Source organism: Periplaneta americana, chromosome 4 (genome assembly GCF_040183065.1).
Source record: "Periplaneta americana isolate PAMFEO1 chromosome 4, P.americana_PAMFEO1_priV1, whole genome shotgun sequence".
Lineage (NCBI taxonomy): Eukaryota > Metazoa > Arthropoda > Insecta > Blattodea > Blattidae > Periplaneta > Periplaneta americana.
In genome coordinates this window covers 71,041,494-71,061,716 of record NC_091120.1, presented here as the reverse complement: position 1 = coordinate 71,061,716, position 20,223 = coordinate 71,041,494, and the positions used below count along the sequence as shown (strand labels likewise).

At 34.5% G+C, this 20,223-nt stretch overlaps 1 protein-coding gene across 1 annotated transcript; it reads right to left on the bottom strand.

Moving 5' to 3' along the window:
* Positions 1 to 2,056: 2,056 nt before the first annotated feature.
* LOC138697897 (uncharacterized) lies at positions 2,057 to 15,453 on the bottom strand. Its single transcript, XM_069823483.1, has 2 exons — positions 15,410 to 15,453; positions 2,057 to 3,761 (listed from the first exon to the last, which is right to left on the bottom strand). Exons 1-2 carry the CDS (start codon positions 15,422 to 15,424, stop codon positions 2,118 to 2,120), a joined length of 1,659 nt encoding a protein of 552 aa, XP_069679584.1. The 5' UTR covers positions 15,425 to 15,453; the 3' UTR covers positions 2,057 to 2,117.
* Positions 15,454 to 20,223: the final 4,770 nt, after the last annotated feature.

Here is a 20,223-nt window from a genome sequence, read left to right as displayed (position 1 = left end):
CAGTTTAACAGTTAATACGCAACTGTCACTGTATGTAGAAAAGGGGGAACGTTTGTCGGTCAGACATTTTCCTAGGGCGTTTTACACCTGTATTAGACACGCACTACTGACATAGGTATAGGCTAATCATTTACCCAACCATTACGAAACAGTAGTTTTGGAACATTTAAGTGTTATGAATTGATAGTTTTCTATTTTTGTAACTTTAGATAGCCTATAGACTATTTATCTAAAACAGTATTTAAATATTTTACCTAAAAACTACACAGCCATTATAGACTGAAAGAAATCTTTAATTTATCGAAGTGAATACCATATAATCTTAACCTTTCCACTAAGACCATGGTAGTGAAATTTGAATAGACAAAACACGTTATAAGGTCTATGCCTTTTGAAAGGATATAAATGCTTGATTTGTTTCGAAAATATTGACAGCTGATGTGTAACAAAATATATTTTAGAAGTAAACAGAAATGTGCGGTTCTAATTGTTTGTCACATAGAGCCTGTTTTAAAAAATTTGAAACAAGTCGGAAGTGTCGACGTAAACTTTTGGCCGAATTTGTTGGATTTGACTTTGAATGTGGCATGTAAATTGTATGGCTTAATTTCATATATATAAATATATATATATATTCACGAGTTCAGATAATACAGCTATACTACACTGTTATGCTCATAATACTTTTCTTTATAAGAAAATTGGTAGAATACTTAAGATTTAATTGTGTTAAAAGTATATTAGTAATTTACGTTTTAGCCTTCGAAGAAACTTCTCTCCTTTTAGAACCTTGAATATGTTCACCCAGGCGTAACAATAATATTCTTAGCCATTGTCTTAGCTCATACGGTAGCGTTTTCCTTCTGGTCCGGAGTAGCGCTTGGACGTGGGTTCGATTTCCGCTTGGGTTTTACCTAGTTGGGTTTTATCGAGGTTTCTCCAACCGTAAGGCGAATGTCAGGTTATCTACATGGCGAACCCTCGGCCTCATCTCGCCAAATACTATCTCTCTAAGACCAATTCTCTGACGATAAATAATCCAGTAGTTGACTCACAATCTTTAAATAACCAAAGAAAACAAACAAACAAACAAATATTCTCACAATAACAGGCTAGAATAATTTCCTTTAGAAGGGATTGTCAGTCTGTAGCATTTATAGACTAAAGGTTCGGTTTTTTTTTTTTTTAAATTCGTAACGGAACTTAGAAGAAGTTCTTCATATAGGGCATTCAATTTAGATTTTCGCCGTATACATGGACCTTTGCATTTTAGCTAATAGGCTAGAGATGAGCCGACAAAGTGTGAAGAACATTAATGCTGTTAATACTCGCCAGTATTTTGTGTGAACTCTTTTGTCGGTTTATTTAATACAATTAACAAAACCTGTGGTTTCCCTCATTGCATTACTTGTATTTATGTTTAATGTGGATGTCTGTCAGCTCTTGTTGAACGTCTGGTCTGAATCATTTTATTTTATTTTGAAGACTACCTCAACTATTTTCACTAAACATCATCATCATCATTGGCGCTACAGCCCTTGGTGGGCCTGGGCCTCCCTTAGTAATTGTCGCCATCCGTCTCTTTTCACTAAACAATTTAGAATAATACTCGTATATTCTACTACACATTCTGCACTTTAATTTTGTATTTAAACTGTCACAGTTTATAAGGCCTCCTTTGGTTATGCAGAATTTTTAGTGTCAACAACAATAATATAGAAACATTTTTAAAAAGTTTGTGAAAGTACCTATTATTTTTATTTTGCTGAGTCAAGCACTTCAGTTCCACAAATTTCGCAACGACATTAGTTCGCTAAGCAACAAATTTTACCAAAAAATTTGACTGAAGCTCGCAGTCGGAAGCAGGATTCTACGATATAGAATCTCGGGTTTACTCATTCTATAGGAATCAGTGCAAAGAATTTTCAGACGGATTTTCTTCCGAGATTGTCTGACCAAATCACAAACTTGGTAGCCACTACACCAGCAAAGATGCCTTTATTTTTTCTAACTGGTCCATTTCTTGTGGGATGAAGTAATGTAACAAACTACACAATGGAACTCAATTTGCTTTATTAACACTAACATGGGAATTTTCACAACAATCAATCCACTTCTCAGTGCTTGTATCCTCCGGAAGAGGCACCAGCCACGAGACTCGATGCAGAAGTGGCGGCGCCATAGCCGGACCCGTGGCCCAGGCCGGAACTACTTGATCCTGAGCCAAACCCAGAAGAGTGTCCTTGCCCGGAACTCGCGATGTAGCCTATTCCTGAACCACCATGTCCAGAACCAGCACTGACTGTGGAACCGTGGCTTACGGAGCCAGATGCGATACTGTACGAATGACCGTCTCCAGAACCGAAACTGGAATGTCCACCGCCGATTCCAGATCCACCGGAATGTCCACCGCCGATCCCAGCACTACTGGAATGTCCACCGCCGATCCCGGCACCAATGGAGTGTCCACCGCCGAACCCAGATCCACCGGAATGTCCTCCACCGAACCCGGCTCCGCCAGAATGTCCTCCGCCGAATCCGGCTCCACCGGAATGTCCTCCGCCGAATCCGGCTCCACCGGAATGTCCACCGCCGAATCCGGCTCCACCGGAATGTCCTCCGCCGACTCCGGCACCAATGGAATGTCCGCCACCGAATCCGGCTCCACCGGAATGTCCTCCGCCGACTCCGGCACCAATGGAATGTCCGCCACCGATTCCGGCTCCACTGGAGTGTCCTCCGCCGATTCCGACTCCACCGGAATGTCCACCACCGAATCCAGCTCCAGAATGTCCGCCACTAATTCCTGCTCCATTAGAATATCCACCGCCGAAACCAGCTCCACCGGAGAATCCGCCTCCAATTCCGGCTCCTCCGGAAAATCCGCCTCCAACTCCGGCTCCTCCAGCATTACCTCCAGACACAGCAACAGGCTGAGGTACAGCCACTGTAATGTGCTGTGGTACAGCAACAGCGACGGGTTGTGGCACCGGGACTGCGACAGGCTGTGGCACGGATACAGGGACGGGTTGAGGCACACCCACGGGGACGGGTTGAGCCACAGGAACTGGTACAGGTCGAGTCACGGTGATTGGAACGGGTCTGAAGACGGAAACAGGGACGGGTTGTGGGACACTTACAGGCACTGGACGGGGGATGTTTACAGTGTAAGGGACGCCGACGGGCACAGGGACGGGTCTAGTAATAGTGATTGGTATTGGCTGTGGCACAGGAACAGGTACTGTCTGAGTTATGGTGTTGACTGTCACCTGACCGCCTCCAGCGCCCCCTCCGAGACCGGCGCCTCCTCCAAATCCAGAGCCAACTCCGAGATTGAATCCACCTCCTGAACCCCCGAAGCCATAGCTTCCGCCACCAAGGCCGTAACCTCCAGACGCGAGAGCTAGGCCTCCTTGACCTCCGCTCTCCATGGTGAAGATGCCGCTGCCGCCTCCGTATCCGCCACCCGTGCTGATGAGCAGTATGCCTCCGTGTCCGTAGCCGCCGGAGCCTAAACTAACTCCTCCGTGTCCGATATTTCCCCCTCCGTTGCTGATGGCGCCTGCATATCCGTAACCCCCGGCTCCTCCGTGCCCGATACTCCCTGAGTTCAATGTGGCTCCGCCGTGTCCGCCTCCGTGACCTCCTTGCGAACCTCCACCATAGCCAACTCCAATATTTCCACGCTTATGTGGCTGTTTTCCGGCGTCCGTGTTGTTCTTGACGTCGTCAGCGGCCACCGCCATGGCTATGATGCAAATCTGCAGGAAGAAAAATAGCTGCAAAATGTTTCACATCTACTGCACATTGATCTGTGCCTACAGGAAGAATTTAAATTATTTCTTTTAGACATTCTTTTAGCCTCTGTGTCCTTCATACTTCTGCACGCTCATTGACAAACCAACACCATTAAAAACTTATTCCTTCAAATGTTAAACTTGGTGGGCCAATGATTATCATGCTTGTCATTGAATCTGAATTCGCTGATTCAATTACTTAGCACGGATTACTTTGGAAAGGAAGTAAAGTCAAGATCGTTGTGTTAAATATATGTCCCATAAAAGACACTGACTTATAAAACATTAGTGATCAACACATAGCAGCCACCGGCGTGGCTCAGTCGGTTAAGGCGCTTGCCTGCCGATCTGAAGTTGCGCTCGGGCGCGGGTTCGATCCCCGCTTGGGCTGATTACCTGGTTGGGTTTTTTCTGAGGTTTTCCCCAACCGTAATGTGAACGCCAGGTAATCTATGGCGAATCCTCGGCCTCATCTAGCCAAATACCATCTCACTATCATCTACGTATCTCATCGACGCTAAATAACCTAGTAGTTGATACAGCGTCGTTAAATAACCCATTCAAAACACATAGCAACCGAATTCAACAAAAGCCGATTTCAGAAAAGTTAGTAATCTACACTTCTCTATTAAAAAAATAATAAAATAGACAAAACTATAAATAGGAAGCAATAATCTGGATTAAAAGAGTATAATTGAATCTATTGCTTTGTACACATCTTTTTTTTCAGTGGTCGATATATTCAACCACATTTCTTTGCAAGTTATAATCAAAATTGTAAAGTTTTTCTGTGAATTTCAGTGAATGGAATTGTTTAATATTATGGACACATTTTCTGGAGTTATTTTTAAAATAGCAGGGCACTTAATTTGGTTGCTCATTGATGCCGCTAGTGTTGAGAAACGTAGACCACTTAGTTCGTTTGAGAGTATCCAGAGTGCAGTACAAGTAGTACAGATCCCGCATTATATCTCTTCCGGTGAGTAACAGTTAAGTTTAAAGTGACTTAGCTTACAACGTGGGCATCGACGTATTGAAAAGCTTTATAGCTTTCCTCCCATCTCCTTGCCTCCTCACTGCAAATGTCGTTGCACAGAGGCAGAGGGTAGTGCTACATTACACTTGTAATGATCGATGATCGATAATATCACAGGGGAACCGGAGCACCCGAGTTGCTAAGGCAACGGACTTGCCCGCCACAAGTTATAAAATTCAGGGTCGATCGATCAGGATTTGAGGGCCGCCTCATTGTAAGTCCAGTGCGACAGCACATTTTCCGGAGATAGAAAGTAAATAAAATGTTAGGCCTATTAATTATATTGCAGTTCAGATGTTTAGAATGTATGTAGTTACATATACATAAATTAGCACAATATACAAAATTTTTTCAATGACAGATACTTTTACTTTACTTCATTGATCCTACAATACTTTTCAGGAGGAACACAACGAACTTCTAGACACTTTTCCGCAGAGAATTACTTTTTGTTACCATGAGAGGTGATGTAAAATGCACTGGTTTGATGATGATTATGATTATTGAGCAAGGGTGGAATTTCGGTAGAGGAAACGGGAGTACCTACGTGAAAACCTTCCACTTAACACCGTCTTCGTCAACTACAAATTTCACAGGGACCCTTCGGGATTTGAACTCGTGTTAACAAAGTGGAAAGCCGGCGCATTAGAGTTATAAAAATTAACGGAGTGTTAAATAAACAATTGTTGAAATAAATCCTCCAGTTACAATGGCAGCTCAAAATTACCAATTCGCATGTCATGATATTTTAATAGGAGGAAAGGAACTGGCCACCCTACCCCATTACCTCTTGGCTTAGTTTACTCAAGAGTGATATTTTATTTGTGTTACTTAAAAGATACAAACCTCTTTTCGGACAGTTTACTGAATAATATAATATTCTAGACAATTCTAATATCCGTGTCGAGAACTTAAAAGCCTATTAAATTATTAGAGAAAAAAAGAGTCGATTTAAATATGAACACGTCTAAGTTTATGTTTTCGGTAAACTGTGAGAGAAATATGATTAGAGATTATAACTCAGGAAAGTATGAAATTAATTTTATGTAATTTCTGTATAGTTATTTCAAAATTTAAAAACAAGAACAGAAAATTAGCTCCTTGTTAGTGATGAGAAATAAGTAAAAAATGAATACATTCTTCACATCTGTATAATCCACTATTTAAATATTATAACCACACACCTCACAAGCAGATCGCCGAAAAGAATTTATTTAGAGAATGTGGTTATAAATGGAAAAAAATGTAACATTTAATCCCTTTGTCACTTGGTGATATCGCCATATCTTTCGTGGTCAGTGAAACTTAAGGAGACACGCTACTGAGATTTCTAATCTCCACAAATTTGATTGTAAGTTTTTGAAATTTTAAAATCGATAGATGTTGATGAGTTACATGTGCACAATTATTTTCAAAATTTTATGTTGAAAAATGTACTCGGAAAAAAATAAAATAAAAGAAAGTGTTTATAATTTTAGTAAACAAATATCTGGGTCTCGTATAAAGATAATTTGTTTCTTAAACTTTTAAAATGATGCTAAGACTACCTACAATGAAATGGTGCATGGGTTTGTTCCTAGTCAATACAGTTGATCAGTAAAAGAAAAATTAACTTTTAACATTGACCAAAATTGACGAAAACTCAGTAACGTGTCCCCTTAAGACTGAAGAAAAAAGGGATTTTGCTGTTATAGTTAAGAGATCACATGAATGTTTCAGTATTACAATATTTAACGTTATATTCTAAGTCTATTTAGACCATTATGTGAACCCATTATGTTAACTTCAAATTTTTATGTGAGCGAGAAACCGTAGACAAGTTTAATTTCAGCCCTTTTTCAGTAACAGAATTCTTTATTTAGCTTATATCTATATCATGGCTCTCCTAGCTTTACTTCCTTCTGAATGAAGGCATGCTGAGGATTTTTATTACCGGTACCTTAAGAATCCATACTCCTAAACTGGGTTTGAACCAAGCAATCTCACATCACCACCAAAGATGACTGGTAAATTTGATAAAGTCACACACACCTAATTACATTCAACAGGTTATTTACAAGTCCTTATGCATAATCTCCTACTGCTATTCATATTTCCAGTCCCTCATTCATCAAGTTTCCATAATAATAATAATAATAATAATAATAATAATAATAATAATAATAATAATAATAATAATGCAGTAGGATCATTCTATACAAAATTTTAAGAATATGCCAGTAATGTCGTCAATCTTTTTGGGGTTTGAGTATAATAATGTTGTTATAAAATAAATTAAACTACCAATTATGACCGCCATATCATTAATATTTTAGTCATAGGGATGATTGAAAAATGGGTGGCAGTTACATGTTATCCATAATTTAAAATATTATTGACACCCTATATGAAAAGTCATCGAAACTAAAGAGACGCCATTGTAAACCTAAACAACGATATTTTAATATCTTAACATTAATTGGAATAATATTAAGGGATGCTCATAAAAACACCGCATTGAAAAAAAGAAATAGTTTGATATTTAAATTCATTCGAGTTTCATTCGTATTGAAGAAAATCTTATTCCTAATCCATCTTCCAAGTTTTATGATGTTATCTAAAAAAAACCTGTGAATAATTAAATTAATAAAATATTACTTTTTGTTCTGACGGTTGAAAATCGCTTGCTATTCGTGGCGGTCGCAGCATTCGCACGATAAGTAATCTCAAACACTGTGTGGCCGTCTTCCTGACTTGATCGCGCAGCAATGACGACATTCTTTACGACGGGAGAGCCTACCTGCTGAGCTCCTCTGTTCCGGTGAATTATTTTTATTAAAAACTGACATGATATTTAAGTCAACATCCTGAACTTTTTACAATGGAATCAATATACCCTAACGAATTAAACACATGTTTTTTCTTCTGTAAAATATGAATTGCATTCTGTGTTCTATATTTTTTAAATAATTTTACGGTGAGTAATTATTTTAAAAATTATACTTTTTTTTTTTTTTTTTTTTCATTTTGAGAGCATTTATAAACTAGGCTCTCCTTTTTGGAAATGCATTGAAACCACTTTTCCTTCTTCTTTTACATAGTAAGAAAACTTCAATGAATGAAGCCGTATTCTTTGCTAAGCCAATATTTTATTTTAAATTCTGATTGCTGCCAAACTATGAAGAATATAAATATAATATTGAGTGAAATTCATATTCAGAAGATACAAAATAACCTACTACAATATTTTTAAGTTTTGAGACATCATGGTTAAAAAACATACTTTTTTTGCATGGAATGGCCCAGTAATGACACCCGTTACGGATAATTGGATAATCATATATAAAGTTGTAAGACATTGAAATAGACAATACAAAGGCAGAATGGGAGTGTTTTAAGGATTGAGATTCTTCGAGAATAATGGAGTGTTAAACTGAAAAGAAATCACACTGCCAAAGAATAATCAGTAGTGAAGGGTATGAGAATGGCGGGGGATCTTGAATTACAACAAGGTGACGCATAGTCGCTTCCCACGCTAGCATTCTCAGCGATTCGATACAATTGTGGAATGCTTATGATGAAGGGAACTCTGAACTCGTTAATAAGGAACGCGTCCTTAGGTTGGAACCTAAGAAAAGAGTAACCAAAATTGACCAATTCTGTCTGAAATGCTCAAGAATAAATTTAATCATCATCTACGAGTAATTGAAGGGTTAAGAGCCATAGTGGGCCAAGCGCCATTTATTAAAAACGGAGAAAGTACGGGTTAAAGTTAAATGAATACCATAGGTTAATGAAGATTGACATATCATTTAGTTTTACTGTGTATACTTTATATTACTTGCTATACTCGTATGTTTCCTTTGAATTATGGTAATAACTTAATTTTAACCCTTGTTTTCTATGGTTTTAGTAAATGGCGCTTGGCCCACTATGGTTGTGAACCCTTCAATTTCATTCTATTTCGATTTCTAAGTGTCTTTAGTGAAAAGTGCTTCAAATCTGCAGATGAATCTTTGTGACAGGGGAAAGGTTAAACAACTGCTTCAATTGTTCTTGAACTTTCTAGTAGCGGCATTTAATTATCAAGAACACAGTACAACTAATTACACTAATTCTGACATTCACGTCGCGTTCTTCACGCCACGCCGATTTCACCGCTAATTCGCAAGCACGAGAGAATTTCTCACGTGAGATTTATACTATCTTCTCATTTACTCGCACCCCGCTAGATTTTTCCCTTTGGAATCCAAGCCGCTGCATACTTACTATATGCGCGTGAATTCATGATCAACGACTTCTAAATATACTCGTATGGATGTAATTTATTGAATATGTCACTTCGCAAGAATCCCCATACACATTTGAATTACAATACTTCCATATTGTAAATTTACATCTTTCCTCCGTTTATATTATTCATTATACTTTTTGACGTAGAATACATTTTTCTCCGCACCGGATATGGGCACAATTTCAGAATCCGAAGTTAAAAAAATGGCAATTCGAAAATGATTAATGTAACAGAAATATGAGCTACAACGGAATATTAATGTTTTTAGCAGTAAGGACGAATGTAAGTTTTGTAACTACGCCCAATGACATCTCTTATCGCTACAGGCGTGAGGGCGTCGAATTTGCTTAAAAATTTAGCTGTACCGCACATACTTCCTAAATAATATCTCAGCATCGAAAGAAGCTACAGACGTGTACGTCCATTGGTTTGATTTGTAGTCGCGAGTTCTGCAATACTACGGTGTCATAAATATATGTATGCTGTACGGTACAGTGTGAGTGAACCATAGTGAAAAATTGTTGAGAGCTACTATAGGATTAATTTCACAATGTCCTTTTATATGAAGAGGAAATACGAGGTAGAGTAAAAAAATAATCTTAATAATTGTTTTATTAATTGAATATGTACAATAAGACCACAAATACTTCATCACTTTTCAACATAGTCCCCACTACTTTCAATGCAAGTGTTCCTGTTATACTATCTTGAAAAGTAATGGAGTGTTTGTAGTCTTATTGTACTTATTAAATTAATAAAACAATTATTAAGGTTACTTTTTGACTCTCCCTCGTATAGGCTATTACATGGCTTCGTTAATTACTTCTCTTGTCATAGAGACGTACTCGCTATTTCGCGGGCTCAGAATGACAAGGTTCTATCTGATATTTTTAGCAAAATTGATATTTTTACTGCATTGAATTCTGCTACTTTACAGATATCTACCATATATAAATTATATCCTGATATCTCAATTATTGTTCGTGATAAAGTTGGTTTGAAAAGGTTATTATCTGCATTGATTTTATTAACAACCAAACTTTTAAAATGCTCTCCTATAAAATTTACTGAAAACTAGATAGAACCTTGTCATTCTGAACCCTCGATTTGTGAACCGAAAAAATTCAAAATAACAAAGTTTTCGAACTGTGAGAAACAAAATTAATAATCTAATAGTCTCACGTATCACGTGTGGTCCGTTTGTTTTCCTAAATTGTCAAAAGAAATTTTCTGCGTTTTCCTTTACAATTCAGCTCAGAATTAAATATAGACTATTATATTATTTTTATTTTGTGTGACTGACATTAAGAGAGAAAATTAAATAGATCAATTCTGAGCACTTGAACTTCAATAGGACAGTCGCATCTCTTTTTGACATCATTATATCGAAATTAACTAAACAATCCTGAAACCACAATTATTTTCGGAATTCTACTTACAGTCCCATTTGCTGCTGTTCTTTCCACCGAATTTATGATATGAAACAGTTGATAAATTCTGATTCTTAATCCCATTATGACTATGGGTTTCTTACGCTTTAAAATCATTCGCTTTATTTTGTCACGTGAAGTAATAAAAGAACCAAATTGTTTAAAAATGTGTGTTTTAAAAATTGTTGTAATTCATACCAATGTGCGGAATATGAAATATTTTATATTGTTGCAGAAGATATTTTGCTGAAGCATGTGATAATTTTTTCAACAAAAACAGTGACGACGAATTTATCGATACTAAAAGTTTTCAGTAGCTGATGTTGTAGATGAAGACAATTTTCGACGAATTAAATACCGGTATATTGCTCTTAATGCATTAATTAAAAAAAAAAAAGAAAACATTATGAGTACGACTGCCTCCCGGTAATCTACAACATTTTGGAAATTTACTTCCTTATATCATTTTTCGTCATTTCTTACATGTAATGGTGGACTTCACATACGTTTTCTTTCCCAAAGGAGATGTAACTTAGCTTATTCGCTCAATATTACAAACATACAAATCTGGAATATAATTTTGCCTTCTTCCAAAGAGCAAGCATTATAAATTAAATTTATAATGCACATGAAGTATTTTATTTATTTCTTGTTACACTTGGTCACATTTACCAGTTAATATTTTATGTATAATTTATTTAGATTTATTTAATTTATTCTCTAATACGTCATTTTAGGATGGGGAAGTGCTCGTAAATCTACTGTCATTCCATTTAATACTTCTTCAGAAAAGAACACGAAACTGTAAAAAATAGGCGTCATCAAAGATTCCTTGAGCATGTTGATTTATCACCTTTATTTGAAATACTAATACTTTAATTTGATATACATTTTATTTGTTATAAATGCAACTTTGTTGTAATAATATGTAGTGTATCTGATTAATATTTTGTGGGCATAATTCAAAATGTTAAGGTTTAATAGAAGTTTGCTACCATTTAAAAAATATATATATATGTATATATATATATATATATACCCGTATATATGTATATATATATATATATATCATATATCAGTTCAAACACTCAGAAATTTTTGTTTTTAGAATTCAGGATCCTTGTGGTCTACCAATATTGTTGGTCTGATTTCTTTACAAAAAAAGTTATGTAAAATATGCCTTAATGAGCCTTAATGGTTACTCATCGGCACTTTTGTTCACTGATTTCAATGTTGTCAAAGTTAGACAGATTTATTATATTTTTTATTAAAACTTTTACACAAAAATCGCAATAAATTCAAATTGTTTCATTGTAAACACAGATCTGAAAGATCCCACTTAATACAACTGGAGGAACCAAAGTGTTTCACAAGCACAGCTTTGAATTATGGTATCTACTTTGGTCCAATAGTATATAACAAAATAATTGAAAGTACCACCAAGATGTAATCTACATCGTAAGATGAAGATTACATTTGTAAAGTTTCTTTTAACCCATAAGCAGTGCTGACTAGATCAGACGCTATGGACAGTACTCTATAATAGAGACGCCAGTATGAAAGGATAATTCCGAGCCTTCGGCGTGAGACGAACTTGATAGCTCAGTGGTAGAGCGCCTGACCGGAGAACAGGAAGTCGCAGGTTCGATTCCCTCTCGAGGTTGTGAAATTTTTCTTTCATACCATGGCATGATTGTGACTATAATAGTATTTAATTCATTACCACCAAGAATTTAATTTTTAAAGAACATACGTATATTTATTTAATGTCTATAATATTAAATGTATTTGTAACAGTTAACTAAACCTAGTGTGTTTCTTATAATTACATTTATCTTTGTTAAGTGTGTGTTAAGTGTATTTATATAAGTTAAATTATAAAAATTAATTTTATTTTTGCAGTTAATTTAATCTTAAGTTTTGAATCTAGTTTGTTACTTATAAATATGTTTATCATTGTTATATGTTAAATATGTTTGTATAGCTCTCTGAGCACGAACTTTTGCTCATTCAGGAATGATTTCTGTATATAATAATTGTAGACCTCCCCCGAATAAGGGTATAACCAACAAATCTATAATAAATGTTTCAAGAGAAAAGGGAATAATTTCATGAGTATATTTCGTTAGGCTTTTATTTACCAGTAGAACCATTTGACTAATCAAGGATATTATTGTATTCAGCTATTGAATGCAATCATGAATGCTTCAAAATTACTTTTACCAACAAAGTCACATATTTCATTAATTTGATGTTACATCTTTTTTCAGGGAGTTCTTCAATTGTACAATTTATTTTACTAGCAATAAACTCAAGTGAACTCATCTGTTGGGTGACCAATTTATGCATCCTAGTGAAGAGCTGTCTTAGGATGGTGTGTGACAGCACGGAAAAACAGTACCGCACGAAACCATGCCAAACTAGAAGCACCGTTAGGTAACGTCTTTCCACATGGAATACCTGGCTTCAGTTACAGGGCGGTTCAAATTAATTTTTTAAGTATAGAAAGACGGCATTGAAGAAACATTTTGCAGGATTTCTTATTTCTCTTGTCAGGATTTCATAGTTCGCCATTTATTAACAACTCTAACGTTAATCATTATATTGACAAAATCGTACTGAAAGTCTCCTTTGCCATGTCTGATCGAGGATACATGAAAATGTACCTTGTTCACGACAGATACTCTTTAACTTTTTCAGTAATATAAGGACATTACACGAAACTAAATATTTTCCAATTTCCGGTAACTATGGAAAATATGTTGTAATATTAAATAAAACATTCAGTAGGGAACTAGTTTGGATATCTCTCATTGCTGGCGATGAATAAGATTTCACAATGACTTACTTCTACAATAAACTTGGCTCTCTTTTCGTCCCCAGCAATGAAAGAGTCAGAAATAATATACTCCTACTATTCTTAAAATTTCTTCTTTGGCGGATATAAAATTCAAAGTAAGCATAGAGATTTAGAATGTTAATATAATAAAGAAGAGAAGTATTTTAATGAATAAAGACAGCATCATTAATTTGACATTAAAAACATAAATATTCATAGAAAATTTATCTTCATATTATCGATGGAAGAGACGTGAACTCTGAATCGATATCAGCTTCATATTTTAAATATTTATTTATTTAGCTACCTATTTACTTTAGCTAGCTAGCTAGTAGGCAAAGTGAGTACAAATTAAAATTGTAAAAAAAAAAAAAACATGTTTCTAGCCTCTACCGTAAGAGCCAGGCTCGTGTACGGTGTGGTCTTAGCCAATAATATAACATAAAATTTACAAAGACAATTTATTAAATACAGCAATTAACTTAATTCAAACCGATAAATAACACACAAGATCAAAAGAAAAAGAAGAAGAAGAAGAAGAGGAGAGAGAAAAAGATTAAAAAAAACATTTAATATAAATTGACAATCAGACAGAAGCCAATGATAGTCTATTCAATAAAAACATGAATATAGTCGACAGAAATAAAAAGGTAAAAAATGCACACATTTGTTAATCTTATATATCATGTATATATATATATATATATATATAAAGTTCCAATTTTAAAATATTTCAAATTTGGAAAATGGTTTGTAATTTTATTATAAAGTCTTGGTTCGAAACTAGCACCATGCTTAAGTGCTGCACTTGTATGACATTTAGGCTCAATTAACGGAAAAGTAGATTTTTGTCTTCGAATACGATATTCATGTCGATTAGATTTTTGTTTTATTTGATTTCTGGTAGTAAGTTAGAGAACTATATTTATAAATTTCTTCAATAGTTAATACTTAAAAATCTGTATAAATTAAATTTGTTGGGTATTCCATATATTTTAGGTGAAACAAATTTTTATTAAATTTGTGTGTAACAAAATTAATGGATTAAGTACAGATGATACAGATGATGCTACTCCACCCCAATTTATTATACCATACTGCATTAATGGTTGTACTAAAGCTAAAAATATTATTGTCAGTGCCTTCTTAGTAATAAAATTTCGAAGTATTATAAATTCATAAATTATCTTCCTTATACTTGTATACATAAAATCAGTTTGTTCATCCCAAAGTAAATGCTGATCTATAATAATTTCTAAATATTTGACTTGTGTGGAAGGTCTTAGATGTGGGCAATTATTTGTTAATTCATTACATGAAATATTATGTATTACTAAGTGATAATTATTCATAGGTGGGGTAAACCTTTCGTTGTTAATTAGAATGTTATCAGTAGTATGAGAAATATGTTTAATAAGAGGATTGTTATCACAAATATTGTAATTGTTAGATGTCTTATTCTTAATTTTGTTACTATATACATACGGAAATATTTATATATTCTGAAACCTACTGTAAATGATACAAAATAACAAATATTGTTCTAAAATTAAAATGAACTTGCTATAAGGAAAGTTATGTGGCATTCAGAAATGATAATTCAACATGATTTTGGATTTCTGATGACAGAAAAATTATTCAGTCAGAAAATAATAATAGAAAAGAAAAAGAGGAGTACTATTAAATTTCAAATTTAATTATTTTAATTCTTTAAACATATGAACTATGAATATTGAGCATAATAATACTGGTGCAGTTCGTAGCGTATAAAGAGGAATTGTTATAAAGAGATTTAATAGAGGCAATATACCTCAAGGCACATGCCCATTGTGTGGAAGGAGAGAAGATGACATTCACATTGTTCTTGAGTGTCAAAATACTGAAGATATACGTAAGAAATTTATATAAAGAGATTCAATTAACAGTTTTCCCCAAAACTAGCATTCATTTCTTCATCTCTTTCCACGGCAACTTCCACAATAATGCAGTGCAGCTATTCTTCGAAGGCTGACACAAGTTGAGGGTGCTACTCACCAGAAGAATCCTCATGGTGTGGGTGATGGGATGAGCTTGCAGTGAGTGATACTGATGCATATGGGAGAGAGGTTTTTATACGAGATGCTCTGCACTTTCACTGCTCTCCGCTTCTCACCTGTCCCACAGTCGTGGATTACATTCATTGCATCGGTGCTTATGACATTGACACTGGCGTCGGGTCACACAGTTACTCATTGGAATTGCACTTATTAATTTTTAATTAAGAATGAAGAACTTCCTTGTAAACCATCTTCATTAAGGAGCAACAAAGCATAACAATAGTATTGCTATAATATAACTATTTTCCCTCTACTTCTCCAATCATTCGGTATGTAGGCCTAGTTATCTCACAACTATATAATTTAAATACTTTGGCACTGACAGAAAATAATAAACTTGTTGAAATGGCAAAATGATAATATTTTAAATATTGTAGGCTATACAATAAAATATATTTATGACACGTTTACACAAATGTTCTGTGATTGCCTTTTCAGATATTGAAGAGGTCGTGTCGCTCTAGACTAGTGTTTTTCAAACTTTTTCTACATGCGGCACACAAAAATTTTAATTTAAAATCTCGCGGCACACTCATGCAATCTGAGCTTTTGGTTCTTGATTAGGAGATAATTAAGAATAAATATATAAAAAATATTAGTTTTTATCCCATCCTATCATTATAAGCAGCTTGTTACTACACCCAATATCGTGCATAATCGGCTTATTATGGCAAGCGTGTCAATAATAGCAATGATGTATTGGCTATGACGTAATACCGGAACGCTTAGGTGGGAATGCATGCAACTCGTCTGGCTATCTTGTTTACTGCTTCTACGCGCCACGTAACAAGGAATTAAATGCAGGACAGAAGATAGCATATCATTCATTCCAATCTTTAACAATTTTGTATCACTTTTGTAATATTACATAAAACAGTTCTGTGGTTCAGAGAAACTATATTAACGTTATAAAGGAACATTTGTAACATAAAATCCGATATCTAAGGTATAACTAGAGTTTGTGATATCTGCAAGGTCATCATTTCTTTTTATTCAATGCCAATGCCAGGCGCAACTAATCGATACGAACATATGAAGACTTTGTCAGCTATGGATGCCGAATTATTTCATAATTTATTTCCAAAAATTTATAATGCTAAGATGTCATAAAGTGTTGTATCCAACTCGTGGATAATCTTATTATGAATTCGTGAAAATTGTCGCACAAATGATAGTGAGTGCGACAAACATTCACTCATGACATGCAGAAATAACTATTAAAGGTTGGTCTATAGTGACACTTGTGGCTTAAAAAGTCGTAGTTGGAGTTTTTCTCGGGGCACTCTCGTTTTCCCATATTAGACATTTACTTTCTTCCATCAACATTTCTCCATCCCGTTATCATTTCATAGCATTCCCTGAACGTCGACTGGCCACGCCTGGAGCTGGGTGGCTTACAGACGAGTGGGGTTGCCTGCTAGGAACCAGAGTACACAGCGAACCTTAGTGTGGTCAGCCGGTGTGGGTTGGAAATGCGCCCAAATTTAAGGTCAACACTATAGATCTATTAAAGTCACAGTGATGGGTCGTCGTACCCACTCCCTAAAATTCAAATTCAATTCAATTCAAGGTTGGTACGATATTGTCACTTTAATAATAATAATAATAATAATAATAATAATAATAATAATAATAATAATAATAATCGTCATCATCATTATCATCATCATCATCATCATAAAAATAATATGAAATAATATTATTGAAACTTATCTAAGTTACCAGTTGAGTTGAATACATTAGAAATGTAAAGATAATTACTTTATAAATTAGAAATACAACAGACCGACATCAGTGCTAGATTAGTGACACCATCATACTTAGGCAGGGCTGATCATATTAGGAAGTTAAAATGCAGAAAACAAAGTATGGACGTGGCAAAATTATTCTTTGTTATGCGCACAATAGTAGACTGAAAAAGCTTACGTGCGGCTATCTCTGAAAATCAATACATTTAGGGTAAGGTTGAGAAGATTAGACTGAAAATTTAATTGTAGGTGCAGTGTAATTAGCTAAGTTGTGTCATGTAATTAATTAAGTTGATACGTAATTAAGGTGATATGTAATTACTTAAGTTCATTGTTGGATTTAATAGAAGTACTTATAAGCTAGGTTTACTATACGTTATTATTATTATTATTATAATTATTATTATTTTTATTATTATTATTATTATTATTATTATTATTATTATTATTATTAAATATGCTTGCAAAAGAATCCTAATTTACCAAGCGGTATGCTAGTTAGGTTATACGGTATTCTACGTATATATACTACTTATTTTATGTACACAGATAATGGTAAAACATAGCTCTACAGCTCTACGTTATTATAGAATAGTTTTTATTTATAGTCCTAGATTTATTGCATTTATAGTTAGATTTAAATTTATATTTATTCTATTTTTTGTTGTTGTAATTAATGTAATTTTATTACTGTAATTATTGTAATGTTATTATTGCATATTATATATCACTGCCACCGGGTGTGTACCCAATTTTAGTGTTAATAAATACATACATAATACGCCTAAAATCACACTGATGATCCCCAATAACTTCATCTACATATGGAGTCAATTTTCTCAAAAGAATATCGGACAAAATTTTGTACGATGTCAACAAAAGTGATATTCCTCGAAAGTTACTACAGTTAGTCTTGTCTCCCTTCTTAGGTATAATTACAGACTCCTTCCATTGTTTTGGTACAATTTTCTTTTCCGAAATAGCAAGTAGAAGCTTATAAATTTTCCTAGGTAATTCGCTTCCAGCCTGTTGTATTAATCGTGCTGGAATTTAATCGATTTTAATATATTATTATTTTTAAAATATCTTATACTAATTTCAAACTTCGATTATCGAAAGCTTTTTCGATATCTACAAAACACAAAATACAGGATTACTGTATTACATTAAAATCATTTTTCCTTATCTGTCCTATAATACAAATGGTATATATACAACATGGCCCATCTTTAAAACTTGTTGTTCGTCAATTAGGGAAATTATATATTTAAGTTTCAGATGTATGAACTAGGTTGTTACTATTAAAAGGACTGTTAAAATTGTTTTGCCACTATAATTCCCTAGTTGCTGTTTGTCCCCTGTTTTAAAAACTGGGATCAGTATATTACCTGATCTCCATTCTTTGGAATCTGTGAATTCAGAATATTTACCTTATACAGTTTATGTGTGTAGCAAGTAAAATCTTACAATGATGCGACTGTCGCATCCTAGCTTCTCTCTTTCCCTATTTTTCCAACACTGTCTTTCATGTTCCTACCCTAGATTGCTTTTCTCACCCCATCCTTCCATGAGAATTGGGGTCTTCCTCTTTTTCTGGATTTTAATTATATCCAATGATATATTTTTAAGACCACTTCTCTTCTCTAATTTTCCTAATGTGTCCATACAAATTTAGATGTCTGCTTTCATTTGTATCCGCAATATTTGTCATTCCCATTTTCTCTCTTATGGTATCATATCTAACGCTATCTGCCTTTCTTATAAGTTATAACAGCTACTTCTCCACTACTCCATCTCCATTGCTTTTATTTTCTCTTCATTTCTTTTGAAATCCTCATATTTCCGTGCCACACAGAGTAATACTCTCTATAACTGTCAAAGATTCAGTCCCTCGGGGTTTAACGAGAGCCCCTGCCCAGGAATACGGGTAAAGTTCTCAACGATTGGATTGGTGAAGGAAGGTTACCCAGTACGGCAAGAAGAGTGGAAGAGGCAATTCTTTTGGTTTGATAGATACAACAGAAAAATAAATCGAACTCTTAAATGTATAAATATAATCGAAATAGAGGAAATAAACTTCATGTAAATGTGGTCCTCCAAGTTGAGAGTTGACGCGTTGGGTTTGTTCCCATCACTCAGAAAACCATAATTTTATGCACGATCTCGAAGCTTGAAACTTATTGTTTACTCTAACATTCTTTATCCTCCATATTTTAATATCTCATCGGTCATTGTATATAGTCCGTGTTTTTAATTTAGACTTTTTTTTTCCACATTAGTGAAATATAAGAAGAAACAACATTTCAGAGATCCGATTTACCTTCTTCTGAGATGAATGACTGTGTAGATACAAATGACTATATTCATTGAGAACAGGAGGCAATATTCTAAGCACTAAGTTCGTTTGTTAGTAACCAGACTGTTCCAAGTCCATTTTACTTTTTTTTTTTGAGGAGAGCTATTTTAAGCTCCTGACATTCAAAGCTTCATGAAACAATTTGGAATAGGTTCATAGCAACCTTATTCAGAGAGATATTTACAATTTTGTACAATTTATATATGCACACAAGAACTGGAACACAATGAAACACAGATTTCTTTCTAATAAAAAGTTGGACTTAGAACAGTCTGGTTCTCAGCCATCGATATGTCATCTACTTTTCTTAGCAGTCGATTATGCATGTCAATTCTCCATTTTTACTATTCCAGTGAATAGGATTTTCTTATGATCTTTCTTCGTATATGAGAAAGGTAAATCTGATTTTCAAAACTAGTAATTGAAAACGTTATTATTATTATTGTATCTCCAATGGGGGTAGCCCTATTTTATATATGCATGCTAGGGCTACAGTTTTACACAAAAGAGATAACCATAAAGACAAATGGAAAAGAAAGATAAAATAGTTTACACATTGAAAACAAAACATAAACAATCCGTAATTTAGACATTGCGATTGCAAAGCAAACATCAGGCATCAATTTGAGACATACAGAAAAGCAATTA